This window comes from Anas platyrhynchos, chromosome 7, assembly GCF_047663525.1.
Source record: "Anas platyrhynchos isolate ZD024472 breed Pekin duck chromosome 7, IASCAAS_PekinDuck_T2T, whole genome shotgun sequence".
Taxonomy (NCBI): domain Eukaryota; kingdom Metazoa; phylum Chordata; class Aves; order Anseriformes; family Anatidae; genus Anas; species Anas platyrhynchos.
The window spans coordinates 22743199-22764313 of record NC_092593.1 but is presented as its reverse complement, the minus strand read 5'-3'; the positions used below and the strand labels follow the sequence as shown (position 1 = coordinate 22764313).

The 21115-nt window shown below is 40.4% G+C and overlaps 1 protein-coding gene and 1 long non-coding RNA gene across 9 annotated transcripts in view; both read left to right on the top strand.

The window, feature by feature from the left end:
* ATF2 (activating transcription factor 2) overlaps nt 1-6151 on the top strand; it is a 55393-nt gene extending 49242 nt beyond the window's left edge. For 6 of the 7 annotated variants that reach the window (XM_038182425.2, XM_038182429.2, XM_038182423.2 and 3 more), the window contains one exon: nt 3480-6151. In XM_038182425.2, the coding sequence (XP_038038353.1) occupies nt 3480-3706 (227 nt within the window). In that variant the 3' untranslated portion in view covers nt 3707-6151. The remainder of the gene's footprint in view (nt 1-3479) is intronic. The other variant, XM_038182428.2, reaches the window with a different exon arrangement.
* A 1737-nt stretch (nt 6152-7888) lies between these two features.
* LOC140002940 (uncharacterized) lies at nt 7889-16316 on the top strand. 2 transcript variants are annotated; one of them, XR_011810652.1, is made up of 3 exons: nt 7889-11202; nt 12339-12967; nt 16183-16316. It is a non-coding gene; the product is annotated as an uncharacterized lncRNA (long non-coding RNA). The 2 variants fall into 2 exon arrangements; XR_011810651.1 differs by lacking the exon at nt 7889-11202 and adding an exon at nt 11565-11902.
* The last annotated feature ends 4799 nt before the right edge of the window (nt 16317-21115 follow it).

Here is a 21115-nt window from a genome sequence, read left to right as displayed (position 1 = left end):
ATTGCACTTTGAAGCAGTATGAATGAAATTCTGTAGCAGGTCTTCAGTTTTCAGATAGTTTAATTTTTTTATTTCCCAAAGAAGAATGGTACTGGTTCTGAATTTATTATTTTTTAACACTTTTTTGGGGGGGGTGAGGGGGAGTGTCATGTAATATGTAGGAGGCATCTGAATGCTGTTCATTTATTTTTGAGTTCTTCGATACCAGATTATTTCTAAAATTCATCTGCCATAGTCAGTTTTTTCTCATTTTTTTCTGGACTCAGAGGAGGAAGACTGTGAAAACTTGTGAAAATTCCGGTTGAAAAAAAAATGGTTTAGATATTTTTCAAAAGGACATCATAATCTTCAAGAACAGGTGTACAAAACTGAATATAAAGGAAGATAAATAGAGGCTGTAGTGCAGGTGGTATTATATAAGTGCTTTTGTGTTCTTTCCCTAGTTAAAGAAACAGTAGAAGTTCACTAACCAGTTTCAGACCTCAGGTAGCTCAAACGACTGTGTTCCTACAGCCTGTTCTGGATAGGCGACAGTCCTTCAACTGCAAGGAGTATTCACAAAAGCCAACTCAAGCCTAGAAATGTAAATTTCCCAGTGAGTCCCTCTGTAATCCCTCGATAGCTGACAATTATCATGGGGCTTCCTTTCTAGAGGTATTAGGGGACCAAAAGGAGTTGTGGATCCCATTATGTCAGTGCTTGGTGTTATACATGTATATTCAAATGCAGTTTTGTATTCAGTTTTTGGCTGCTGTTCCTGTAAACTTAGGACTATGAAGGAAATCACACTAGCTATTCTTTAGGGTAGCACCTTGTTTCTAAATATTACTTTGCATTCATTGCAAGTATTTACACTTTCAGTCAAACCCATTAATATAGACTAGTGTTAAGTCTGTATCTCATATAGTCATTTGCCTGCTGTAAGCTCACCACCACAACCCCAGCACCTGAAAATATATGAATGACGTGATTTTGTCTCTTCAGCACAGTATGTTCATCTGCTTCATGATACAAAATCTTCTGTTGTACGTTGGTGATCATGAGTATTCTCATAACTGTTTCTTCTGCTGTCTGTATGGTCTTCCGGAGCCCAGCACAATCAGGAAGTCAAGCCCTTTTCACATTTGTTGTCATTGTGATGTTATTACAAATCTTTCTGTTTTGGTAGTAATTTATATGTTGAAGGATATAGAATAATGGAAGATCTTTCTTCTCTGGCTGAATGGTGATCTACCACTTCCTCTCTGCCTTCTGGCTTACAGTATTTAAACCTCATCTTTTTTTGAGGATAAGGATGATATTGCCAACAAGAATCAGGGAGGGGAGGGGTGGAAAGCAAAAAACAGCTAGGTTGAGATTCATAGAAGAAGAAAAGAAAAAAAACTGAAGAGGAGGAAAAGGTGTGACAGCAGGGAGACTGATACACAATTTCCCACTCAGTGCTTTTTCTTTCTGTCTTAAGGGAAGAATATGCTGCTCTCATAGTGATTCATTATTTTTCAGGAAGTGGCACTAGAGTTCTTCTGTTCTTAAGAAAGTTTGTCTGTGTTCCTTTTTATTTATTTTCACATCAGATCCTGCAGAACTCAGTAGAAGTGTAGCAAACGAGAAATCCCATTGAATAATGTGAGCTGAATTGGCACTCATTTATATTCTTTCTATTCTTGAATGGATAAATCCTACTAAGGATTACAAACATATTTCAGCAGTAATTTGGTTTTGTTCTTGCTGTATTCAGTTGCTATGTTAATCTTAAGGTTTAGTAATTGTCAGCAGACCTAGCTCAGTATCATCTATCTAATGCATATGAAGTTTGAAAGATTTTGGGGGAGAAAAAAAAAAATCTGTAAAATAGCTAGCCTTGTGGATAAGAATAGCATGACGTTTTCAAATTATTACGTACTTGCCCTTGTAATAGGGCTGTAAGAGAAATTGTTACCTTGTCCATCTAGGCAGTAGTCCTCCAAAAGAAATACGCCGTTTCGCTGACTAACAAATCCTCTTTGACCTTACCATTCTTTTCCAGAAACAGTCAATAATAGAACTGTTACTTTCAGGCTATGATGAGGAGTGGGTTCTTAGTATGCATGGGGTTGCTTCAAAGATCTTTATGTTGGGGACTTGAGTGATTTTTCTGGTATGACGTACAAACCTCAGTACATCATAAACTTCATTTCATCATTGTATGTTCATGCTTTGTATGCAGTTCAGTTACTGCTATTAGCCAGGTTTTATATGGAAATGAGGCTATGATAGCTTTTAGTGTTAGTGTCATCCTTTCCCTTCTCTTCTTCACTGGATACCTTGAGCTTGTAGGCCAATCTCAAGCAAACCTGAGAGGGTTTGCAAAGACTGGTATAGTCTCCCATTGCTGTAGTGACAAGTGTAGTGTTCCAAGCTGTGTTCTATTGCTGTGTCACCAGCAGCGGTTCGTGCTTCTCCTGGCTATGTCTGTGTGTCTTTCTATGTTGTATTATACAGTGGACAGTGGTGTCTTAAAAAGGACTTCATCTTCCATCTATATATTTGGTTTAAGTATTTTTCACAAAAGTTTTATACACTGACTTGAAAAATACTAAGTAGCATAAAGCAATACAGAAAACTTAAATCAGGTGTTCAGATTTAATTTTGAGTGAAAAGCGGTGTGCTTCTTTCTGCTTTTTAGTCTTTAATTCAGAGTTCTGCTCATCAATGTTTGCATAATGCCTTGGCTAGCTTTTGCAATTCTCAGGTTGGGCAAAAAAGGATAAGATGTGCTAGCATGGCTAGGACATTTGTGTGAGAGACAATTATGCTAACTTTGTAAATTATAATTCCATAGAGTAAGAATTTTTTTTTTTTTATCTGTTTACCCTCTTGTCATGAGGAAACGTGATGGAACTGAAGGGCTAATTCATTTCAGTTTTGTGGCGAAAACCTTCATAAAGATATTATAACTTTAATTTTAAAAATAATTTTAAATCTTACTGAAAGACATTTGTATATTAAACAAGTTACTGAACTTTTACTGTGGTACAAGAATGTGGGTTGAAAACTTGCAGAAGTAGTGTCCACCTAATAACAATGCTATAAATGACTTCTTTCCAGAGGTGGTATTCACAATCTCAAGTATTATTGAACATAGAATTAGCCTCTTATCTATAAATATTGCTTATTGTCATGAGTATTCACCATGAGAATTAGGCGTTGCACCCATGAGCTGATTGATTGATGTACTAGGCGGGACATCAGACAACATTAGTTGTGATGTTGACGATGTGAAAATGTTCTTGTTTCCTGAATACCCCAAAATGTAATCCATACTTTTGCTTTTGTAGTAGTGTTTTCGGGGGGTGGGGGGAAAAGATTGTTTTGCAATTTGCTGCACTACGTCATACTGTGAGTATGAATTACTTGAATTATTTGGGAGGTGTTTGCTGTTATGTTGGAAGTAGTGTGCATTGTGAGGGGGCAAAAATAAACAACTCTTTCTTCTTAAGCTGCAGATAAAGATGACAGTTCAGAAGACATATCGGTGCCAAGCAGTCCACACACGGAAGCTATTCAGCACAGTTCTGTCAGCACCTCCAATGGCGTAAGCTCCACTTCCAAGGCTGAAGCGGTGGCCACCTCCGTTCTCACCCAGATGGCGGACCAGAGCACAGAGCCAGTGCTTTCCCAGATCGTCATGGCGCCTCCCTCCCAGTCGCAGCCGTCAGGAAGTTGATTAAAAACTTGCATTGCAGCAGTTTCTTAGATACACGTTTGTGACTTTAAAGGGAAATCAACAAAAGACCAGTCTCCTTCTAGGAGAAATTGTAGCTTAAAATTAGTCATTTTTAAAAATCAAACCCAAATTTGGCTTTAACGATTGGCAGGTGAAGGTGAGACAGAACACCAGTTACTAGTCTCTTTGCAAAGACTTTTTTTTTTTTTTTTAAGTATTAGGTTTACTAGTTATTTTTTGTGCTTAATGTGTAAAGTGTGTGTACAGTACAACGTGGTTTATTTCATTTTTAATTTGGTATTATTTCAACAAACATTGGGGTGAAATACTAAAGGTCATCCCCCAGACTGTGATAGTAATATTATGTGACATTTTATACCAAAGTTCTGCATAGTCCCTATTGACTTTGCAATGCAAGCAAGGTCATAAAGCACTAGGCAAGAGAAAGACAGTAACAGTAAATTTGCTTTTATTCTTTTTGCCTTTTTGTTGTTTTGCACATTATGAGAGGAAGAACATTGGGAGAAAAATGTTTGGGTTGTTTTATGTATAGCATTTTGGTTGACTTTTTAACCGTTGGGGTTTTTAATTTGTTTAATAGGGCCAGTACAGTATATGAGATACAGTACTCTTATGCACATACCTATCTTAGGTGAGGATCATTACTAAATAGATTTTTTCTTTTTTTTTTTTTAAATTGATGTCAGGTTATTTTTTCTCCTCCAACACTTTCATTATGGGAGGAGGAGAGCTTTATTTCTCCAGTTAGCTAGATATCTGTAACTACCCTTTGTTGCTAGGCTGAAACCAGTAAGCAAGCATATTGTAAAATACAGGGTTATCAAATATGGAATACTTAGTATTCCAAGGTAGGTTGATATTTTGTGGATTTTTGAGTTGCAGACTGAGTTTACTCATGGTTTTGGATGCCAGAAAAGCCTAAAATCCTTCTTCAGACAACTCAAGACTTTTTTTTGTCATTGTCTTGTATTTGCAAGCTAACTTGTACTTAATTCTTGTGTAAGCACTGTCATCTTTTAGTAGCAAAAATTTTGATACCTTTCTTGTGGAAAAAAAAATCAGTATCTACCGTATCTTGGAAACAATGTAATTATAATGTGGTGTGTGTGGTGTGTGCGTGAGAATGGTTCAGTAGTTAATGCCAGCAGTCTTTTGCTTGAATGTTTAAAGATGCCTTCAATGTGATGCTGGCTGATAGGTGATTGCAGTTTTAAAATGTTATTTACTGTGCGAACTTGGATAACTAACATTCCATGATGTAGTTTGTTTCTGATGAAATGATTGTAGGTACACTTTTTCTCATTATCCAATCATCTGTAGGATATTGAGTTTTTTAAATGTGCCATTATCTATTTTGATTCTGTACTCATGTTCAAAATACAGTACAATATTTTACAATAGATTAAGTTGTTTAAAAAAATTAGATGTGTGCTTTCGGGTCGGAAAACTTTGTATAATAGCAAAAACAGATGCATAGTAGCAACTGGCAGTAAAGCAGGATTCCATTATGTATATAACAAAGATTTAATGCATTTATAATGGGTTGTGTAGTTCATTTGCTCTTCCTTCTCCACACTATACTATGTGTTTTTAAGTGTCAGTGCCATCAGATTTCTATTTGATTCAATTTCAAATCAAAAAAGTGTAATTGATCCACAGGAAAAATCATAATTTCTACAATATATATATACAACCATACTATAATGAAAACTGGACAAAGAAATATCTAGGTCATATATGTATCATTGCAGGGCTTTAAGCATGCAAATAATAAGGATTCTAAATATTTTGTATTTTAAAACAAAGTTGAGTTGATAACCTTGTGTGTTTAAAAGTCTTATGTTCCCAATTTCAAGAAAAAAAACTATAACACTTGAGTGTTTCGGGGATGGTAAAACACAATGGACATCTTGTGAGAAGGAAATTAATTGCAAAGGCACAAAATGTGAATTCTGCAAGAAAGCTATACAGTCACTTTTCATTGTAGTTCTGGTGGACTAGATAAGGCCTCATTGATTATGCTATAATTTGCTCTCCTAAACACAAAGGCTTTTTAAACCATATTTATATAAGTGGATTTTTTTTTTTATAACAAAGCTGTCGCGCTTGTATAATAAGTACATAAGTGTATAGGAGACGTGTAAACAGTTAATGACTTTAACAGTGGGGCTGGAAAAAGAACCATTAAAATCTGTGTTCAGCAAATAGAGAAAAGTTATTAGTCGTACTACCATGGATTCCGTTTCGAGACGTATGTCACACTACTTCTGTACTTAGCATTTTGGGTCTTTACATTGGACATGTTTCACAAACTGTACTGTTTTCTTCTATGTGCAGTTTGCATGAGTAAATCATCAAAGAGAATAAAATCTATCTTTAAGTTATGTTCCTATTTTAATGAAATTATAATTGTTCTAAAAGGCAGCACTGTCTTCAGACTTCTTTGTTCATCATTGCAATTACCAGCATTTTTCTGGAAGTCATTACTATAATGTAAAAAATAACATGATGTGCGTAAAAACACGTATGATTCTTTAGAAATTGAGCCAAATTCCATTGCTCTGCAGTTGAGATCCAGCAGCTTCTGAGGAGTTAGCCGTGTATCTTCAGGTCCGGGAGCCTAAGGTAATCTACAGAAGGAGTTCACAAACAGCTTGGTGATCACAGGCTTTGCTCAGCCATTTCTGATTGCAATGAGTGCCACAGCAAAAGTGTTGTGTGTAATCAACTTTTCCAGCTAACTTTCAAAGTATCTTAACCTTGTATGAATGTAGATGAAACTAGGAAATTACAGATGCAGTCAGATGAACTGCTTGTATTTTTGTTGAAAGGTTGAGAAGAAATCGTGCCCTTGTGTTTGTTAGAATATTAAAAGTAGTTTGGTCTTATTTGTGAATGTAGGAAGCATGATCTATGGGGCGCCTCATCCTGTTATCATTTGAAAAGCTCTAGACTGGGCTCTGGTGTGGAGGATTTGGGGTTTAAAAAAAAAAAAGGTAAAGTTGTGTACTTGCAAATTATTGCATGTGTTGACCAAAGGAAATTAAATTTAAACTTCACACAACTTTAAGGCCAATACAAGAATAGTGTCCAAGCCCCTCTTCCTTCATTATTTTCTTTTCCTAACTATATTCCATTTTGAGGAAAAAAGCTTGAAGGCTATATAACAGGGCAGCAGGGGAAGAAAACAACCTACCATCTCCACTGTGTAAAAAACAAAACAAACAAACAAACAAAAAACTCATTTTATATGTAAATATCTGATCCAAGTAAGCTTTTTCTCTTTAAAATGCTAATATAGGCCGGGCAAATAAAGATATGAAGATATTACACTGATGGAACTAGATGACAAGTGTTGGATGAGTGGTGATTTCAGCTACTGGAATTACAGAAGTAATTTGCTTAGAGACAGACACAAACATTTTAATTGGTCATCATAAATGATAATGAGGGGAAAACATAGTGAAATTAAGTGCATCCTAATAAAGTAAGGTATGTTAAATTATGCTGAAGGAAACTCCAGCAATGCTTCTTGACATGATTAATATACTCATGACAATGTGTCTAATGAAGGTTGTTTGCATTTATGTGCTGCCTGTTGCCTCCCTCAGTGGAGAAATAATTTGAACTACACTCATTTACATTGCAGAGCAGTAAGTGTAAGATACCTTGGAGTAGTATTTTCTTTACATTTATTTTTAACCACTGTGCCAACAGTGGTACAGGTATGATTTATTTAACCTGTCTTATATAACACTGTGTAGGGATAGATCTAGATGATACTGTCATGAAAAAAATTGGATTTACATTAATCATGGATTTTATTGGTTTTTAAATTAAATTAAAAAAAAAAAAAAAAGGTTCTTGTCCTTTCAACTCCAACTTTTAATGTGACTTTTTTTCTCCCAAAATTTAAGATCATGACCTTTCTTGTTCTTCGTTTGCTTCCTCTCCAAAATATTGTTCTGTTTGGTGAGCTCAGGAAAGTGTGTGTGTGTGTATATATATATACACACACATACATATATATATTTATATATATTTAGTGTATATATATATATGTATGTATGTATATATATATATATATATATTTAGTGTGGAATGTCATGGTTTTGCATGTTGCTTTCTTCCTGGTTATGTTTGCTTTCTATGGCAACCTTTATTTCCAGAAGTTAGTAGTGAGGAAAGCAGTTTCCGCATGCTGTGTATCACAGCTAAAAAGATTATGAAATCTTGACATCTTCCTAGAATTAAGTATATTACAAAACCTGTATTTAGATCTGGAAGGACTTCCTGAATTTCCAGCAATGTGGAATGTTTGGTGTTGCCCAAGTCATCATTAGAGATGCTCTGCAGAAGTCAGGAGCGCTACTGAGGAGCACAGGGTGTATGCTGATGGCTTCATAATTGTGCAAAGTGCAACTGCCTTCAGAGCTTCCCATTTCCTAGGCAGGGGGTTAGTTACAGTCTGATTGCAGGGCTGTCAGTAGAATAACAAGACAGGCAAACTTGATACAGTTTAAACCTTACTCAAAGTCTCTGTCCATCTACTGTTAATCATTTTTATACTGATGCATGTTTCTCCAAGCCCTTTTTTTTCCTATTCATTTTTGGGGAAGAGGAGAGGGAAGGTTCTTAAGTTTTACAGTGAACTACATATAGCAGAATTTAATCTAGGAATTAATACTTAATCATAAAAGTCTTGTGATTATGGAAGTATATTTGTTACTTTTTTTTTTTCCTGATGTGTGCACCTATCAGATAAGGGTGCACACACCCACAGAACAGAAATGGCTGTTAAAATATGCCAGGCACCAAGAGCTCAAGATACCAAGGATCTTGTCTGCCTAAGAAAGCGTCACTACTTTGACATGGTTAAACTGGCACAAACACGCAGCTTTAGAGAACGTAAACTTTTGTTTTGATGTCTACTGGTTTATTTCAGTCCAGCTCATGTTTCCTGAGAATGATAGTATTAAGCTACATTTTAAAATAAACAAATAAGTATATCATTATCTTACAATATTTAACTTAAACTAAAGCACCTTCTGTAATCAGGCTTTCCCAAATAAGAGAACAGAATCTGATTTAGCTGGCTGCTAATCACCATCTATGCCTCTGTCTTGCTGGTAAACAATAATTTAGTCAAAGACAATGTGAGTGTAAACGACTATTTCTGTGTATTGTGACCTACTGATCATATGTCTTTTTTCTTTTTTTCTTGTAACCCAATACTGCATCTTTCCAAGGCTGAAGTTGTTCCTCTGAAGGCATTGTCAAACCTAGTACCTTGCAGTAGCTTAGACTAACAGGGAAGCTTTTTCCTGAATATTTTCTCAATTTAGATCTTCAGCTGCTCAAAAATCTATGCTGTTAGTGTTCATTGGTTCTCTGAATGCTGCCATAAGGCTCCGCCCTGAAATGTATGGAGAACTTGCCTGATTTAGCCACAGCCATTCAGACCCTTCCTTGTCTGTAGCAAGCAGCGATTACTGTGGCTGTTGCCAGTGGAGCTGAAGAGCTGTTAACAGCAAGACACCTTGGTGTGAGACGTAGACTTGAGATACATTGAGCATATATCAAAAAACACCTGAGACTTAAGTGTTCCGGAAGCGTTTTGGTATGCAATTTTACATCACACAGGAACCTCACTTTTTTTATACAGAGTATGTGTGGAATATCTTTCAGGTTTTGTCTGGGGATTTTTGGGGCTGGCTTTTCTTCCAGAATGCCAATGGAAGATGATGTTAACTACAGAAAAAGGACTAGGAACCATGCTGACCAGGAGACAATTCTATGGGGCTGATGCGCAGCCCTGGGGAGGGACAATGGGCGTAAGAAGGATGTAAAACGTGCCTAGGCAGGTCTTTACAGTGTGGAGAACCTGGGCTTTGGTCTTCACCATGCTTATGTAGTAGATAGAGAGTTTGGCTTGGGGATTGCTTTATGCTCAAAATGCTTTGTATCCAGAAAATGATTTTTTATTTTTTTTTTCTCCTAATTTTGCCTGGTAACTTATTGCAGCCTAGCTAGTTCTGGGCTTCCAGCGGCAGCCCTCCTGTTCCTGTCCTGTGCTGCATTTCTTTCCTTTGTGGGTTCTGCGTCATCAAATGGCTCTCCTCCAGCAGTGCTCGTGCTACACTGCAGAGGTAGGGGCAAAGACTTCCTGAGAATCTTTTCCAAAGTTTCTCTGACCTTTCTAGAGCTCTGTCAGTGTGCTGGCCTTCATACTGAATCCTCTTGTTTGGTTTCACAACGATCAGAATCCAGGTGCTTGGGAAAACACTAACTTGAAAATAACTTCTTAAAAAATAAAAAATAATAATAAAAAAAAAAAAAAAAAAAAAAAAAAAAAAAAAAAAAAAAAAAACAACTACAATTTCAGTTGGCTATCTCACAACATGTACCAAGAAAAATCTTGTAGTTCAAGCTAAGTACTGTGCACTGATCACCGCACAAGTATTTCACAGAAGTGTAAAAGCTGGCACAGGGCAGTAAACCATAAACAAAGAAGCTTAAATAGGATGCAAATATATTTTCTAGTCTTGTCATCTCTGTAATTGTGCAAGAGCCATCTCAAAACAGCTTCTCTAGACATACAAGTCTCCAGTCTCTTCAGCATTTAGCTGCAAGTAGCACAGGTTGTGCCTCTTGTATGCAAACATGCTAATGCAGATCACCCTGTCAATGTGCAATCCCATTTTTGACCCTGCAGTACTCCTTAGAAAATGGAAATAATGGTATTTCGTTTTGTTCTTACATGGATGGTTTTCACACATTTTCTCATAGAAGTGCTGGGTGTTACGTTGCTATTCAGATTGTGAATTTTGCTCTGATGAACTGTTGAACAGGTTCCTATGTACTCAGAGCAGTGGTACTTAAGATCATCTAATGAGAAAAAAAAATTCACATACATAGATTTGTATAAATGCAAAATTAAATAAGTATGTTTATTGGAGCTGTTTTGACTTTCCATGAGTAAAAATTAACTGTGCTCTAGTCTCTTACTCCTTAGAAGTTAATGGTTCACCTCTCAGCCTTCCATTTTGCTGCGCAGTAAGGGAAATCCTGTTTGTTTTGCTCTCATCCAGCACCAAGCAGCTTGTGGATGCTAAACAAGACACCTCTGTACAACTCCAGGGTGTGCACAGTAGAACTCGATTGCACCTTGGAGTATGGTGTGACAAAGAATGGAAATGTCATCATGTACATCACAGCTTGCCTGTACATGTTGAAATTAAAATGTCCCAGCACAAAGTATAATATCCATAACTGGGGCTTCTAACAGCTCTAGTCCTGATTGGGAATTATTTTTTTCTACTGCAGCCTGTACTGAGGGTTTATCCAAAAATAGCACAGGAAATACAGTGCACAGTTACTGGAGCAAAGCATTTCTGGCAGTTGTCCATGGCACGCTCCAAGTCTGTGAACTGCCTCACATTTGTCTTTCATTTAAAAATGTGAAGACGACTTTGGTAAGTGCTGACTGCAGCTCAGCTCCCTGCCTACTGAGCAGGGGGCTGGAGAGAGGAGTTGCAATCTATAGTTAAACAAGGGGGATTTATAAGTTGGCAAGTAAAATTATCCTGTGTTAGTGATGTCTTGCTTATACAAGACAATGGATAATAAATTATTAACGGAGTGAGGTAATTCCATTTTATACTATTTCCTGCTGTCTGTAAAGAGTAATTCAAAATCTGGGGGTTTCCAGTTTCTCAGGAACGAAATGCCATCTAGTGGTAACTGCTAAATGTTTTGAGCAAGTACATTCTTTACATTATCATAAAACGTGTAGGTATTCGTGCTGATATCCTGCATTTTACAGCACATTGAGCTGTAAAAGCGCTTGAGAGAGGAAGATGGAGAGGCTGGGGAAAGGCGCAGCTCCCATGAGTCTGCTCCTGCATCCCCCGTTGTGCAGCGCTGCTGAAAACTCCCTTCTTTCCTCTGCTCCTGGTGCAGGCAGCCGGGCTTTCCCCTGCCAGGGGCTGGACAAACTTTCAGACGAGCTGGCAGGCGGCTGCGTCTCGCCGTTAGCTAGTAGTAGCAGACAAAAACATTAATTTGGCTGATGCTGTATGAAGGGAAGCTGAAAGCTGCCTTCGCCAACTCCGTGCTCGCCTGTCCCTCTCCTGGTAGGGGGCTTTTCCCTCTGGTTCTTCATTCCCAACGGAGGTAAGGGGAAACTGTTCCCTCTTAGTTGCACAAGCCCCTTCATAGCACGATTTGCTTATATTCTCCGTAGAGAATATACATGTAAGCTTTAAAACACATCAAAATTGAATTTGGCCTCTCAAATACACTCCTGGAAGAAGTTGCTGCCATGAACTAGCTGCTGTGCTTTGCTTCCACAGCACAAAAAAAAAAAAAAAAAAAAAAAAAAAAAAAAAAAAATCCTGAGATTATTTTTAAATGCATTTGTGAATGTGAGCTGGGAGTTGGGCCCAGCAGTCACACCCTGCTTGTGATTTGAGCCCCCTGGTGGGGTACTCCCGTGTTAGAAGCAGAGCTGACTGAAGGCAGAGCTGCGCTCTCATCTGCCTGTGGTTTTGTGCTTCATTGTGACTGGGGCATGTTCTGCTTTTGTTAATGCATCTGCTTTTTTCCACAGTTTGAATAGCTCTATCTACTGGTTCATGCTACCCTGTCTCAACACAAGATGATCACAGCATCTGCCTCACCAACCGTGCTTTGCCCAAACTTTCTGTTAGCAGTGTGTTCTGGATGTAGCCGCAGGCCTGAGGTTGGTGCAGCGATTTGCAGATCACCAGACCAGCTGTGCAAGCCGATCTCTGACTTGGCTTCAATTAAAACTGCCACATGCACAGCTGTAAAGAGGATCCAGCTGCATCTCATCCTGTCCACCTGCAGTGTGAGGAGCTCCGTCCTGCATGGAGTTAACTCAGCTGCACTTTAGGAATTCCCTGACAAAGGAGCAAAACTAGGTGACTTTGGGGGCAGGGCTGCCTTTGCAAGGAACCTGCAGACACACGGTGACCTCTTGCTGTCAGCATCCCAGCCCAGCAGTACGCCAAATGGCTGCCGAATTCAGGGAAAACCTCGGACTTCACCTCATGAGCCACGTGAACGGCAAAGTGGGTTCAGAACAAAAAACAGCCCCAACAGTGCTGAAGGCACAGGGTAAGGTGGGAGATGAGCTTCTTTAGGCCTGCCAACAGAAGAGCTAGTGCCTGCTGTGTGTTTTAGTTCTCCCTGCCAATCAACACGACCATCACCCAGGTATGGGGTCCAATTTCCTGGCATGCCAGAGGGGAGTTCAGGTCAGAGGAGCAGTGCCTGGTGATGACAGAGCTGGAGAGAGCTGAGGGCTCAGGATCTCCGTGTGGGAGATGGAAGGTCATTTATAGGCAACGGGGTTTCAGGCAACCAGGATTTCAGCTTAAGGGGTGGGGGGTGGGGGGAGTCCTACCTTTCCTTCCCTATTCTCTGCTTGTATGGACTCATTTCTCACCTCTGTTTCCTCCTTCTCTGGTGATTTTTCAGGTAGAAAGCAAGCTGTGTTAGAAAAAGCAGGCACATGGCATTTTCTTGGCTCCTGGCAGTAATGGCTGATGAGAGTCAAAGTACTCCGCTCTGAGGGGTCTGTCCTAGCCCCATACCACACCTTCCCTTCCACCCACACGAGCTTTGCAATCGCAGTGCAAAGGTCCAGTAAGCTTCAGCTGCAGAGCTGAACTTGATTCAGCTGCCACCTGCAGTGCTGGGGTGGGCGTTACTTGGTTGCGTTGGTCCCCACATGTCGTACCTTGGATAAAAGGACCAGGCTTCTAGCACAACTCCACCTCCTTTGAAAGAGCGAGGTTGATCAGTTTATAGGGACGGATGCTAGTTACAAGGCTTGCTTGTAGCATAGCGCATTGCTTTGACACCTTGGAACAGAAACCCCCAGGTTCTTTAGCAATTCTGGTGACGCACAGACCGTCACAGCAATAGCCAGCTGTTCTTGCACCTTACAACAAGCTTGCTTTCCTCACTGTGTATAGAGCTGTCCAAGTAACTGATACATTTTATAGTCCTATAAAGAGAATCAATAACACACCAAGTCTTAGTAATTGTCTCTGGCACTGCCAATTTAGGACCTGGATATCTGTTAATTTAGTTCTGCTTTGCGAGGAGCTTTTCACATGTCTTAGTTGACAATAAGCAAAACATTCACAGTCAAGGGATGCAAGTGTTTTATTGTTAAAGGAAGGGGAAATAACGCTTCTTTCTCCCCTTTCTCTGCCCTCCTCTCCCCAGCAAAATGGTGGCATCAGTTACAGCTGATGTTACAGCTACAGTAAAGTTTCTCTCTATGGAAAGCACATAATAAATCGTGCCTTTTGGCACAGATAAAAGGGCTTAGAAGGGATCAGGTAATTCTGTCCTTTCATAAGGAATCATTGCTGTAAACTCACCTTCACTAGAACTATTTTGAGACTGGCAGATCAATTAATGAATAGTGAAAATCTAAAATCCTAATTAAATCCCACTATTACTTCCAAGGGTGGTTTGTCTCCTCTCCAGGAATACTTGATTTAAACAGCTTGTTTGTTTAACAGGAAAAGCTATTGATCCCTTCAATAACACTTTAAAATCATTAAGAGAAAAACTTTAATCTGTTTCAGCTCTTTGAAGTTGCTTTGGTTAATGTCATCTCCCTGTGATCCTGAAGAGCTAATGCTGGTCTTGAAAGCTATTTCCAGTGTTACTCCGTGCTTCTCTTTGTGCTCTGCTGCTGTTACCTGAGTGCTTGCAGAGCTGGCTGTGATAAGTGCAGTAAAGCTGAATGGTACCAGCAGTGCGTGTGTTTGCTCGCTCAGTTTGAAAGGTTTTATGTTCTCCTTCGGAAGTCTTCCTGGCAGAAGGCACGGGAAACATGGCTGAGCTGCAAAGCAGTTACCTAAGGCTTTTGTTATCTAAACACTCTGAGATTTGAACTTGGGAGCATCTTCAGCCCATCAAAGTTCATTCTACAAGGGCAGTTGCACGTTTCCACTTGACAACTAGATTGCATATGTCAATAGAGTGGGAAATTCTCAGAACATTCCTAAAGTTCAATTCTTACTGATATAGCCCACTTCCTAAATTTTTGCAAAAACTGCATTAGATCAGGAGCTGAATTTTGCCTTACCGGTGCCTATCCACCCTTACTCATACAAAGCAAGTTACTGAGCTTTAAAATACCCTTACAAATTTCATGTGCTTTTAAGCTTGAACATTTTTTCAAAGAAAACTAAGTAGCCTAGATGATGCAGCTCTGAGAAGCAAGATGCGTGAGAACTGCCAGATAACTAACTCCCTGATTAAAAACATTCTGTTTTTATTTTTGAATGGCTTCGGTAATATTGGATTATCTAAGAATGTAGAAATAATTTAGAGGGCTCTGGTATTAGAAAATCAAATAATTGCACTAAGAGAGAAGTATTTTAAAGAATGTGGTCTTAAAGTAGTTAAAGAGTAAACAGAATTTTTCATTATTTATTGGGAATAGAAGCTGCAAGTTGAAGATCTGGTACATAATAATTCTCCCTTGCGGATGTTTTACGCAGCAGCTCTTTAGAACTGCAGGTCTGGGTTGCTTATGAGAAAGTTTAATATCTTTAGCAATTCTTCAAAGCCATGCAGTGGATCTAGAAGCCTTGATTTACTGCACTGAGACCACCGCTGATTCTGTGGCATAGTTTATGGCGTCGAGTAGGAGCTCATCTGCTTGGGGTTAAAGATGTTCTGAAAATCAAGACTAGAAATATCTCGAAGATTTTTTGATGGCTTGCTTGTTCTTGGTTTCCAGTGTTTATGGATAAAATTATATTCATAACAGTTTATTCCCAAGACTGTTTGGCAAATGGCTTGCCTTATGCTTTTTAAATTGTAATTACCAGATTTTTTCAAATACATACAAGCTCTATTTCAACTAATGCCTTAATATGTATTTTTAAACATGGTGTAAAAAGGAAATATTATGAAAGTTAAATAGAAGCTACAAGCTGCATTTTAGAGGCAATATAAACACACTTGGGTGTTTTACAGCCAACAGTATTATCTCCTTTGACACTTGAGGCTTGTCCCTAGGAGACAGAAAGCAGAAACTTCCTGGAATTTCTTTAATTACCCTGTTCATTTCACTTAATAAAACAAGCAATCAAAAACATATTGTGGGTTTTGTATGCAGAACTCTTAAAAACGTAACTTGGAGTGCATGCCAGTGTACATACAACTGAGCAAAAGTGCAAGCAATTTTGAATTTTCCTAATATTTTATTAACTTCATGAATAATTGATCGTGCATTAGAGGTAGCTGATGATAGGACACGCTAGTAAGAGTACACACAAGCAATAAGAAAGCTTGCTGCAAGTCTAGCATTAAAGGACATTTAGACCACAAATAAAAATACTATTTAGCAGTTCTAAGTGGTTTGGTCACTTGCCCGTTCTCATACCGCTTGCTCTCAGTGTCACCTGGAAACTGGTGTGGGAGGGAAGCTCCAAGTGCCACCGTCGGTCCTTCAGGGCTCCAAGGACCAACACTCTGCGTGACCGTAATCCCCAGTGGGAGCTCTGGCACCTCGTTTGTGTGCTCACACCCGCAGGAAGATCACACCCTAATGGGAGGTAAGTCTCACTTAGTTTTGGTCACATCTAGCACTCTATGCAATAGCAACTATAAAAGAAATGTGGGTAGCTCGGGGTAGCTCATATAGCACACTTTGTTTTCCAATGCTTTTCCAGCTCCTGCTCTTAGAAAGAGCCATCTTTCCTTTGCAGGGCTTTAGTATTGGAAGTACTTTTACATTCACGTTTGAAAGTATTTGAGGAGTTTGGGTGAGGTTTATTGAATAAAGAGACCAAAAACGCTTAGACCGTTTTAGGATTCTGCCTCATTAATTCCTTTGTATGACAATCACCTTTAATTTCACCCCTACAGCACTCTTAAAATCAGATGGACTAAAGGTGTGAAATCTTGGGGAAAAAATGGGAATGAGGCTGTTCTTGATATGAAAACGACCTTTGAACTGGACAACAGGGAAGAATTACCTATCTGAGAAGCTTCAGGTAGCCACCTAATTCAGAGCAAAAAAAAGGAATACTTTGGATGTAGCCAGCCTAGCATCTTCAGTGGTCCAGCGTCAGCAGTGTTAGAGCAAAGAGGGGGCAAAGGCAGGTATTCTTGTAAGGTGTTGCATGGGAAAAGCTGGCTATGAAGAGTAATTTGGGTGCAGCCTTTCTTTTTAAAGGAAATTACATCAAAGATTAAGATCATAGGATTTTCTCAAGATCCGTAGATCATATCTACTATCGGTATTATCTGTTCATGTTGTATTTCTCATCACATTTGTGTAGATGCCTTAGAAATCCCATTTAGTGGGAGCCATAATGTGAAAGTCTTTAAGAATTATTTTGAAAAGGGTTTTGCTCCGGCAGCATAGAGAAGAGTGAGCTTTTTTTCTTTTGATGCTGTCAAAGTCAGTCAAAAACGGCATGATGTCTCATAGCAGCAATCTAAACACAGCAAATAGTTTTGATGTTAAGCAAACAGCTTTAGTTGAGTCTTGAAATTAGGATCATGTTCCTGTGCTGCTTTCCCCTAGATCTTGGGGCATTCACTTCTAGGGTAACCAGAAAAAAAAAAAAAAAAATAGTTCTAAAGGTTGCTGATGTCACTTTGTCTGTTAAACATTTCTCATGACCCAGAGAGCAAAAAGCAGTCCTGTTAAGCTCATTTTTCACTTCCCTGATGACATCACCCACTGTAAAGTTGTTAGGAGATACAGTGCAATGCCTACTGATCAGGACAGGACGCCAAATGTGATCTTATAATGTTGTGGTTGTGATTTAAAACAGAAAGAATGGTGGATATGGTGCACGTATCTTGCTTTCCTTGGCAATGATCATCAAAACCAACGAGTAGGTTTCTCCCTGTAGCTGCTACTTTGCTCACCTGCACCCTGCAGATAAAAGAAAAAATGTCTTGACAGCTTAAAAAGGAAAAAAGATTTTATTGCCGCAGAAATCTACAGACTGGCGCAAATCTGAGCAGGGTGCTGAATACGTCTGGTTCGCAAAGGTTGCTCGTGGCTGCTGTGCTTGGTGCAGGGATTCTGGCTCCCCCTGTGCCTGTACAGCATTGGACAATGCTAGGTTTAAATGACTTCGCCATTAGTAATGAACACCAGTGGCATCAAAAGGCTGGTAACATGCAATGCCAGTTCTGTACTTGGTGATGGGCTTGATGTTACACCGAAGTAGCTGTCGCTTACACAAACATTAATTTCAACCAGAAAGCTTATGAAAGCTTGGTAGTCAGTCTTCCAACTTTTTATTGATGACTTCTAAATTAGATAGAACAATTGAATTTATCTTACTGAGCAAGTGGTAGAAATCTGCCTCACCGTTTTCCAGGGAGTAAATGTTGCGTTGCAAATAAGAGGAACTGGAAGGGTGCTCGGTAACACAGCCGCTGGCTGCTCCCCGCCTGCTCCAGGCACTCCCAGCAATTACACATTAGAAACTAAATTAAATTCTGCATATGACAAGGCTTCTATGGAGCTGTTTTCCTGCTGTCAAGGGGGTCTGTTGCATGAAGACAGTAACTGTGATGAGATACTACCCCTATTCAGGTAACATTTCACCATGTCTTCATTTTTACTATTTCCCATTAATACTGGACAGCTTTAATTTATGTGCTTTCTTTTTTTTCCTTCACACAATATTATATTTACAAACTGGAAACCTTTCTTTACAGTTGTGTATAAATCTTTATAAATGTCAGTAATTAATTTTAAAATCTCATTTATCAACATATGATTAGTGAATTAGTTAAGGTTTGAAGAATAAATGTCTGGTAATTAGAAGCAATTTTGTACCAGACCCTCAGACAAGGTGATGGATCAAAGGAAGACCACAGTGGGTAGCAGGCCACTGCGCTCTGCGCTCAGCAGCAAAAGTGAGGGTGCAAAAGGACAGGGGCCAAAATGAAGACCTAAACACTGGAAAGCAGCCCTAAATCCCAGGAAGGAAATTTAACACAGGGAGTGAAGCAGTAGAAACTGCCTGTGGGATTTAAAGAGCCATGAGGCTTAGGGGACAAGGCAAGAAACCAACTGAAAGACAACAAGCAGACCAGAGAATAGCATCTTACATCTCTATTACTCTTCTGCAGACTTTCTTCTTAGGTACAATCTCAGTAAATGCACCCCCAGAACATTCCTACCAGGTGGCAAGTGTAATGCTTTTCCCAGAGGATGTGATGCTAACAAACCTATTTTTAAAAGGAGGGCTCTTCAAGGACTACAGATCGAGGGGAACAGAATACCAACGTTGTCCTTGCTTCTACTTAAATCAGTGGCAAACTACTCGGTAGTGCCAAACTGGGTCCTCTTCTGCATGAGGGAGCAGCAGGAGGGGGCCTTGTGCTGGTCGCTCCAGCGTTTCCTCCCTCCTCACCCCAGCAGCAGACGGCAAGTGAGTTGAGCTCCAGCTCTCTAATGAAATTCCCAGGCTTGTTGAAACGTTATTACGGGTGCACTAAGATGTGCTGGCCTGGCGAGGCACGATGTAGTTTTAGGACAGTGTTGTGTGCACGCCGCCTGTGCCACCACCTACCAGGGCAGGTGGGGAGCTCTGGGTACAAGGCTGACCACAAAGTCCCTTCCAAAGCCACTGCTGTTCTTCGCACGCCAAAGCACACTCCTGAGCCATGCAAATAATTTAATAAGAAATAATGATCCAGCTCAGTTTGTTTTGAAAACTCAGATCAGCTGCAGAACTCTTCCTGGCAGAGTAAAATATGATGATAGCAACTAAGTGTGGAATGACCAACACACTTCCTTAAATCTTAGCCATAACTGCATTAATACCAAAGACTTGATTAGACAATTGAAATGACTGTTAAGGTCAGCCTGAGTAATTTGATCAACTGCAGTATTGATAATGCTTATTATGAAAAACACTATTACTTTCTCTGGACAAGAAAACATTTCTAATGTAAACAAGTAGTTCGCTATATAGTGATAAAGATTTTGGAGTAGTAGAAGAATAAAAGCTGGTTATCTAATTCAGGGACGTTAAAGGGAAAGGTTGCTATTTAATTCCAGGAAATGTAGGGGGGGGAGTATGAAAGTTTGATTCCTTTCAAAAATAAGGGAAGCAAAACACTCTGTGCATACAAAGATTAAATTGTGGAGGCAGAATGGCAAAGATTATTTGTGTTGCTTCTTCCAAACCATTTTCCATCTATTTTAATCTCCTTATTTCTCAGTAGCCCGGCTGCTCAACAAACTTTCACGTTATACTTGCAAAATTAAAAAGTTCTGTGAAAGCTACTGTTCATTTGGGAGGAAATGACTGTGTTGAGACGAAATGTTCCTTTAAAAAAAAAAAAAAAGCTTTGCACAATAACCAAAGTATATCACCAAAAAAAAACGTTTTCAACTATTTTGGCTGCCCTCAAACGACCTTTAAAGAAAGATTCAAAGATCCTGACATCTTTCCTACAAACTCTCTCCCTTTTGCTCTCTACAAAAGGGCCAGGTGGAATTTAGAGTGACAAAACCCCGTGTACCTCCCTGCACAAAGCACTCAGGTTTCAGACACACACCTTTGTGGCACCTCCTCGAAAGAAAACGCGTTGCTGGCTGAGCCCGAGCACAGGTCCCGCTGCTCCTCAGTGCCCTCACCGCTGCCTCCACCCTTCCCCTGGAGGCTGCGGGACCTGCAGGGCTGCAATTATGGGGATTTGAGTGAACTTCTCGTGCTGCCCGTGCTGGAGCCGCTCTGTGCCTGCGTGGCGGGGCGATGCTGCCGGGCTCGGAGCCACCGCGGCGCGCAGCTCTGCTCGCAAGGGTGCTGGGGGAGGTGGCCGAGTGCTGACTGCTGGGGTTGGGGTTCGGTTTGGGGTTAAAATCGCCAGCTGAGGCACAGAGGCACACGGGGCGCGATGCTCGTTTCGCTCAGACGGTTTCGCTGCTAGGATGCGCGGTGCCGGGCAGCCGATGGCAGCCGGGCTGCTCGCAACTTCTCGCGCCCCAACAGCTCTGAGGGGGCTGCACAGCGCCCTGCGGGACGTGCCCGCTGTCCTTCCACCAAAAAGTTGTGTTTGTGTTTTCACGGGGAAGGGGTGTTTGTTGACGAGACCGCTCTTTCTTTTGTACCAGCTGCGCGCAGCTCCGAGGCGGTGCCTCAGGAGGGCTGAGGGGACGCGGGCAGACCGCCGCCCTCCGGCGGCCCGGCCAGCAGCTCCCCTCGCCTCGGGGGCACGGGGGCCGCTCCCCCGCCCCGCGGCCGCCCGGGGGGGCCCGCGGGCTCCGCTCCCGGCTCCTTCCCTTTGTGCCCCGGCGGCGGCCGCGTTGTCACGGCAACCGTCCCGCGGGCGGCGGCGGCGCAGGCC